The sequence below is a fragment of the Lolium rigidum genome, chromosome 2 (assembly GCF_022539505.1).
Source record: "Lolium rigidum isolate FL_2022 chromosome 2, APGP_CSIRO_Lrig_0.1, whole genome shotgun sequence".
NCBI classification, from domain to species: domain Eukaryota; kingdom Viridiplantae; phylum Streptophyta; class Magnoliopsida; order Poales; family Poaceae; genus Lolium; species Lolium rigidum.
In genome coordinates, this window is record NC_061509.1 from 283,034,189 (window position 1) to 283,042,574 (window position 8,386).

Consider the following 8,386-nt stretch of genomic DNA (forward strand, 5'->3'; position numbering starts at 1 on the left):
CGAGCCCAAGATCATCGAAATCGGAGTCCGAACGCAAAAAATATTCAAGTTTCCGTGAAGCAGTTTTTTGGCTGGAAGTTGGCCGGAAGTTCCGGTGGCCGGTACTTCCGCCCTACTTCCCGTGAACTTCCGGAAATGCTGACTGCACGCAGAAATCATACCGGGAGCATCCCGGGGGCGCCTTACTTCACCCGGAAGTTGGCCGGTACTACCGGGGGGCATAAGTATCGCCCTAAATGACCGGAAGTTCCGGTTTTGACGAGTTTTGTGCATAACGGACAGATTTCTCTTGCCCTATTTAAGGGGGTTTTCTTCCCCAATGTTTTCCATCCGTTAGAGCTCGTTTTTGCCCCCATTGTTGACCTTCTTTGAGCTTGCTATCTCCCTCTCCCTCCCATGAATCTTGCATCTATTTGAGAGAAAGATAGAGGAGATCTACATCTACATCTTCACCAATCAAATCTCTCTCTTTGTAAGGGGAATCCACTAGATCTAGATCTTGGAGAAATTTGGTGTTTCTCCTCCTATTTGTTCTTCATCTCTTATTCCCCCAATAGTTTTTGTAATTTTGTTGGAATTTGAGAGAGAAGTACTTGAGCATCTTTGTGGTGTTCTTGCATTGCATTTTGTGCATCGGTTTCAGTTCTCCACGGTGATTCGTGGAAGTGAAAACAAGAAATTTGTTACTCTTGGGTTCTTGGAACCCTAGACGGATTTGAGGCCTTTGTGGCGATTTCTTGGGAGCCTCCAATTAAGTTGTGGATGCGTGCCCTAAGCTTTGTGTAAGTCCCGGTTTCCGCCTCGAAGAAAATCCCTTAGTGGAACCGTGACCTAGGCCTTTGTGGTGAGGGTCACCGGAGAATAAGGTGAGGCACCTTCGTGACGCTCGGTGTGTGGTGTGACTACCGCATCTTGGGGTGAGGCCTTTGTGGTGTTGGTGTGCATCGAGCAACCACACCTCAAGGTGAGGCCATTTGTGGCGTTCAGGAGCACTAAGCCACCGCACCTCTCCAACGGAGATTAGCACTCGCAAGAGTGTGAACTTCGGGATAAATCATCGTCTCCCGCATGCCTCAGTTATCTCTATACCCGAACTTTTTACTTATGCACTTTACTTTATGATAGCCATCGTGCTTGAAGTTATATATCTTGCTATCACATAGTTGCTTGTATTGCTTAGCATAAGTTGTTGTGCACATAGGTGAACCATAATATATAGGCTTTGGACTTGATAAAGTAAACTCTAGTTTTATTCCGCATTTGTTAAGCGCATCTCGTAAAAGTTTTAAATCCCCCTGTAGGCGACATCCATATCCTTTCAAGGAGCACCTCGGAAAGCAGCTGGATATCATGGAGGCGCACCTTGAGCACTGGCGGCACTACGAATCCTGCTGGAGACTGGGTAATTACGGCGCCAGGCGGCGACCATGGTCTTCAAGGAAACCGTGGACGGCAGCGCGGCGCGATGACTAAACAACTCTCCAACCACAACCGTGGTATTGATCTCATTTTCCTCCGGAAAGGACGTCTCATGAGAGGAAGCCGGCGAAGAAGATAGCCATGAGCGTTCAATTTTGTAAGTCAGAGATTAGTCAATGTTCCCAGGGTAGATTGCTGCCACATCAGCAAATCCTGGGGGGAAATAAGCGGTAGGCAAGTAACGACCGGGATTAAAAGTACAGGGTGCGGATATCAGGGATTAAAAGTTCAATGTTTGATTCCGACGATCACTACAAACTCTAGGTTTTAAACAGACTTTACTCATCGATAAAAGTGCAACCAATGTTCTGTATTTTTTTTCTGGTTGTTTATATATGTTTCAATTAATCGTCGCAGCACAATTTCACGGTTCTTAGAATTGTACCTATTTCTCGTTGAGAAATGCACAACCAGCTTTTTATATGTAAATTGATCAGTAAGATATGGAAAAGTGTAGTCCACTATTGGCATGCCTACCAAGGCTTGATGACTACATAAGGTTAGGGTACATGTGTACTAGTCCAGCATCACAAGCAAGTTCTCGTAATCTAGGAATTTCCGTTGTCCCAAAGTTAGCACAAGACTTTCTGTAGTGTTTATATTGACCATACTGTACGTACTAGTCTCGCGTTCATTCGCTCAAATGTCTATACCTTCTTCCAAACGCTAAGTACTAATGTACCTGCAAATTTCTCGACTTATTTAACACCGGGTCAGCGGAGAGCAACTTCAGCAACTCGCTCAGCATGCGCGCGCATGAGATTTTACACCGGCGACCTCCGTTGACGAAGATGCAGCTGCACGTATATAAAGCCGATCCCGCCTGCACCAAGTTGCCCCAAAAGCGAACTGCATCTCCCTTGAGGTTGAATCATCGGGAGATGTTAAATCGCGTCAACTCGCCCGCCAGGGCCGCGGCAGCGACACTACTGCTGGCCCTGCTCTGCCTTTGCTGCGCCATCTCTTCCTCCTCCGACGCGGCCGGCGCCAGCGCCATGCCGGGCTCGGTCAGCAATCTCCTCACGGTGGACCAGTCCGGCAAAGGCGACCACAGGACGATCCAGGACGCGATCAACGCCGTCCCGGCGAACAGCTCCGCCGCCACCGTCATCCGGATCAGGCCCGGGGTTTACAGGCAAGTAACCGAAACTGACCACTAACTATATCTTCCGATACGGAGGTTGAAGACGAACAGCCGTGTGATGGATCCATGTTTGTGTCTGTGTGTGTCCGTTGTAGGGAGAAGATCGTGGTGAACAAGCCCCGCATAACACTGACCGGCGCCAGCGCCAGGGCGACCGTCATCACCTGGAACGAGCAGTGGCTCTCGTTCGACTCGCCGACCGTCTCCGTGGTGGCCTCCGATTTCGTCGCCAAGCGCCTGACGTTTCAGGTAAGAGGTTTCTCATTCGTCGTGCCTGCACATGAACGAACGCGCGCGCGTGCTGACAGACGGTTTGCTGTTTGATCTTCTCGGGGTTCAGAACACGTTTGGGGACAGCAAGGCGGCCGTCGCAGTGAGGGTCGCCGGCGACAGGGCGGCGTTCTACGGGTGCAGCTTCGTGTCGTTCCAGGACACGCTCCTCGACGACGCGGGCCGCCATTACTACCGCGGGTGCTACGTGGAAGGGGGCACCGACTTCATCTTCGGAAACGGGCAGGCGCTCTTCGACGTAAGTGCTCCATCAGTTACATGTAACTGACGCCAAACGTACTTAATTCAGGCCAAGGACGAGGAGTGACTGTAAGTACTATCAAAAGAGGTTAAGCTGCTACTGCTAACAAAAGGTCGCGTGCAGAAATGCCATCTGCACTCCACCTCGCGCATCGGCGGCGCGTTCACGGCGCAGCATCGGTTGTCGGAGGCGGAGGAGACGGGGTACAGCTTCGTCGGGTGCAAGCTCACCGGCGTCGGGGTCGCCACGTCCATCCTGGGCCGGCCATGGGGCCCCTACTCCCGCGTCGTCTTCGCCCTCAGCTACATGTCCAGCGCGGTGAGCCCTCGAGGCTGGGACGACTGGGGCGAGAGCGACAGGCAGAGGTAACGAACTAGCAGCACCGCTCTGCGATGCCCCGTCGCACTACCAATTTCCTGCGAGATGTTTTGCTCGGCTGACGAGTTTTGTGTGCCGGGTTTCTGTTGCAGGACGGCGTTCTACGGGCAGTATCAATGCTACGGCGAAGGATCCAGGACTGATCGCAGGGTCGCGTGGTCTCGCAACCTCTCGCAGGCTGAAGCAGCACCCTTCATCACCAAGGCTTGGATTGGGGGACAACAATGGCTTCAGTAGAGAACAGTTGGTTGGTGTGGTGCTAGTTTATTTCTACTCTTCTCTAGAAGATGCTATACACAACCTCACGTTCACTATATATATTGTAATCGAATCGCTATTGAAAAGGATTTTCTTAGAAACAACCGGCATTGTGTTGATCAATCAAATCACTTTATATCCAACCTGGTTAGAAGTACATTAGTATTCACAAAGTTCTATAATGAAAATCGGCTCGGGAAAAACATCGGGGACACGATTGGTAGGTCACGGGACATTTGGGGCTCCCGGGGGTACGATGGGCGGAAACAGTCAAAAAACCAACTTCTGCACTTGTTTGATAGCTCATATCGGATCCAGAAAGCCAGAAAGCCCAAATTGATTGGTTGTTTGTTGTCTCCATTTTTTGCCGAGCAGAGCAAAGTGTAGGATGTTTTTAGCTAGCTTATATCCAAATGAGCACTTACACAGTTACACTGAGATGTGGTCACCACTTTCAAATTTTGGTGAGTTTACTTTTAGACGGTAGCATCACTACACATAGCGTAATAGAACTCAGTTCCCGTCATCACACATCACACACAGATCACAACATAACACAAACATCACATCATGAGTAAGCTAATGATAGCATAATTAACTACAACGTTTGACCAGACTACACACCGGGGGAACATTCCCCTAACACAAAACAGAAACAGGGTTCATATAACACCCATCAGTTTTATCTAACCATACTACGCACTAGGGGAACACTCCATCATTCAGTTATCTAGACATGGAGGCAGTGATCAGGAGAGCATACTCATGTCGGCACCGTCATGCCATGGCGCGGGCACTTCATGTACAGCTGGCAGGAGAAAGTGGCTCGGATGATCATCATGGTGAAGCCATTGGTCTCTAGCTCGAAGACGGTGATGTCCTTCTTCCGCAACGTCATCTCCCTGTTTTAGCCCCTCATGAGGTACAACGCGACATTGAACCAGTCCCTCTGGACGGTGTACTCGCAGAATTCGCCGTGCCGGAGTGGCACACTAACAGGTGCATGCAGCCATGCAGGGTGACCTTTAGCTTCCTGGCCACCGCCGACACAATATGTGGCGGCACCGATAGAGCTGTAAGGTCGTTCGTCCTGAGCTTCACGTAGAAGCACCTTGGCATGGTAGTGATGTTGTGATGTCCAAGGCGCGCTTTGCGCCCCGGCGTCGCCCTGGCCTCCCGCGCCTGCAGATACGCCACCACCCCAGGAACGACAAGCCTCTCGTCAATGTACGGGTTCACCGGGAGCTCATCCTCCTCCTCTAGAGGACAATGCACGTATGAGGATACGATCACGTTCCAGTCTTGTTCATGGTGAGGACGATGAATAAAGTGAGCACGATCATGCCATTGACCCTTGTGATGAGCAATGGTGATCAAATGCAGCAACTGGTCGTCGTGGCGCACGAACGTGCCATGGTGATCACCGCATTGGATTGCATGGCTATAAACGGCAACCACCGTGCACCACGACGGCCTCTGGCCTGAAAGTAGAGCCTGCGCTGAAAGGATCGTATGCCGCACCTAGAGGGGGAGAGTGAATAGGTGCCACCCAAAAAAAAAATTCAAATTAAGGCTTGACACAAAGGTAAATTCTCTAGATATGCAACTATGTGAATTTACCTAGATGACAAGATATACAACTAAGCAAGATATAGTAATGCAATAATGGATAGAGGTAACTGAGAGTGGAGCACGCGGAGACACAAGGGATGATTCCCGTAGTTCCTTCCTTTCGAAGGGAAGTACGTCTACGTTGGAGGGGTGTGGTCGAAGGCCTAACTAACGCCACAAAGGCCTCACCCTATTCTCCAGTGAGCAACGCCACAAAGGCCTAGCTCACTTGCCCACTAAGGGATTTCCTCGAGGCAGAAACTGGGCCTTTACAAGATTTTTGGGGCACACATCCATAACTGAATTGAAGACTCCCAAATGTTGTTACACACAACAAACAACAAGATCAAATCAAGTAACAACAACTAGGGTTTCCTAAGGAAACACTAGCAATGGTGCCCTCAACAAAATGAGGGAAATGTAAAACGATTTAGTGAAGATGTAGATCGGGGTCTTCTCATTCGATTCTCCAAAGATCAAGGACTTTCGGTGGTTGAGGGACACGTGAATTTTGTGGCTCAGCTGGAGGTGAAGATCTTGAGCAATTCGATACCTGAGCTTGAGGGAGAAGGGGGTATTTAACCCCCCTCCCCCGGAAATTGAGCCGTTGGTGAAAACTGGGGGCGGAAATTCTGGCCTAAGTAAGGGCTGGAATATCCGCGCCCACCCCCCCCCCCCCCACGGAATTTTCGGCCCTCTTTCAAATTTCTAGCCAAATTTCCGGGGGGGGGGGGCATCCAGGGGGTCTGGACCCTTAAGTCCTTAGCCGATTTTTTGGGACCGGAAATTCTGCAAATTTCTGGCTCGGAATGTCCGACCAGGGCAGATATTGCTTCTTCCCTTTTTCTTCCTTTTCAACAAGTGATTCTTCCTTTTTCTTTCTTCTAACCATGTAATCAATATAGATCACATCTGCACCACTTAAACACATATTATATTATCACAAATGTTGTTATCAAACACACAAAACCATCATGGTGGAGGGATGTTCTTTCATGCGCATAGCGGCCTAATGTGCATGTCAAATCGGATGCACAAAAACACCGACTATACTAGATCTAAGCTTCACACTACTAGGAAAAATCCTACCGCTGGTGGTAACTGGTAACACACCGGTGGTAACGGCTTATCGTTGGCACACGTGCCTAGTTCGCCGGCGGTAGCACGATTTATCGTTGGCGCACCAGCTAGGTCCGTTGATGGTATTTTTTTAGAATTTAAGAAAAGCGATCTAGATCTAGTTGTTCTTCGTCGTGGTCGTCTCTCCGGAGGGTTACCGAAAGGAGTGTGGTTGAGGAGGTGGCCATCGAGAGTAGCTAAATTGAGGGAGGTTGAGGAGGTGGTCACCGGGAGTAGCTCGCCGGAGGGAGGTCAAGGAGGTGGTCGCCAGAGGGTCGCTGGAGTGTCGCCGGAGGGAGGTCAAGGAAGTGGTCTCCAGAGGGTCGCTGGAGTGTCGCTGGAGGGAGGAAGAGGATGAGTCGATGAAGAGAGGAAGAGCAAGAAGGAGAGGGAGAAAGTGGAGAAGTGAAAGAGGAGAAGGAGGGAGAAACCGATAAAGGAAACATGAAAGAGGAGGAGGAGGAAAATGTGAGAAAAGAGAAGGTGCGCCGCCCCTCCTTCCTTTCTCTTCCATGCCCACGGCCGAACCATCACCCACCTCACGCCTGAGCTGCAGGGCCTCCGGCGCGACCTCGCCCAGCGGCAGCGCCCACAGCCGTCCGGCACTACCTCGCCGAGGGGCGGCGTCCACGGCCGAGCAGCCACTGTGAGCAGGGACGGACCGCATCCTTGCGAGCCGAGGTCGCTGGCGCGCTCATTTCACTACAAGAAATGGGACATTTGTTGACGAAAACCCTGGTGACAAAAATGCATACCGTCATGGATGTGTCCTTATAGGTGACGAATTCATCTTTCGTCGTGCATTTAAGGTAATGCTTGACGGTATGATTTTTCGTCAACAAAAAATCGTCACCCATTACCCAACTGGGAAGGGCTTCCATCGTGTCTGTTAATAGGTGACGAAATCAAAGATCGTGGTGTATGTAAACCGTGATTTGCATATACAACGGACCCACATAGCAGGTAAATAATACTAAGTTACTTTATTAAATGTTATTAGTTTTATATATCATGCGTGACCCACTTGTCAGGAACATATTTAATTAAGTAAAAATTGTGGTTTGGAAGAATCGAACCAGGGCTTTGACGTGATCGACGCGGAGTGTTACCGCTAAGGTAGATATGGAGTTTTGATCTGGATCCGTAACTAGTCTATTCTACATATTTATTTCAATGGTGTGATCTAGATGTTACGACAAAATAATTTCCTTATTAATATTTATGTCGGTCGCGGGTGCCTCGTTTAAGTCGCGCCGCTAGCAGACACGGCCTATCTAGGTGATCTTGCTAACAGTCGAATCGACTAGGGTTCTCGTCGAGGTGAGAATAAATCCATGAAGGCTCCATTGTGGAGGCGGCGAGACGCATCATCGGTGAGTTCTCCTGATTGTTCGCTAGGTCTAGATTTTTTAATCAGTTGTCAAGATCTGTTCTGAAGAACGTTGGCATGTTCTTAACTGAATTGTAGGCAATGGATCGAAGTTGGATAACTGATGGCACCCGAAGTTCACAACAAAGTACATGGCAGGTGTTAGGGATTTCATCAAGTTTGCGCGAGAACACTTGGACAATACAGATGAACCAATCTTGTGCCCTTGCAAGGACTGCCTAAATCTGATACGTCAGGATATAAAAACAGTCGAGGATCACTGTAATTGTTTAGGTATGTCCATGACGTATACAAGATGGACTAGACATGGGGAAGGTTTTAGTGATGACGAAGGGCGGGATAGAAACGATGATGGTGCGTATGATAGTGACAATGATGAAGAGGAAGACAATGGTGATTGTTATGTTGATGATTCGTCTAGTATGATCGATGAACTGCAGAAGTCTGGAAATAAAGGTCCTAACCTGCCAAATAT

The 8,386-nt window shown here is 49.3% G+C and overlaps 1 protein-coding gene across 1 annotated transcript; it reads left to right on the top strand.

Moving 5' to 3' along the window:
- The first annotated feature begins 2,360 nt into the window (after nucleotides 1-2,360).
- On the top strand, nucleotides 2,361-3,524 carry LOC124688968 (putative pectinesterase 11). Its single transcript, XM_047222582.1, has 4 exons — nucleotides 2,361-2,618; nucleotides 2,723-2,872; nucleotides 2,964-3,152; nucleotides 3,279-3,524. The coding sequence occupies exons 1-4, from the start codon at nucleotides 2,361-2,363 to the stop codon at nucleotides 3,522-3,524; spliced, it is 843 nt and encodes a 280-aa protein (XP_047078538.1).
- The last annotated feature ends 4,862 nt before the right edge of the window (nucleotides 3,525-8,386 follow it).

Coding starts and splice junctions, on each gene's coding strand:
- LOC124688968 (XM_047222582.1), top strand. CDS start 2,361: ATGTTAAATCGCGTCAACTCGCCCGCCAGGGCCGCGGCAGCGACACTA. Junction 2,619..2,722: donor GGCCCGGGGTTTACAGGCAA/GTAACCGAAACT, acceptor CGTTGTAGGGAG/AAGATCGTGGTGAACAAGCC. Junction 2,873..2,963: donor CCAAGCGCCTGACGTTTCAG/GTAAGAGGTTTC, acceptor CTCGGGGTTCAG/AACACGTTTGGGGACAGCAA.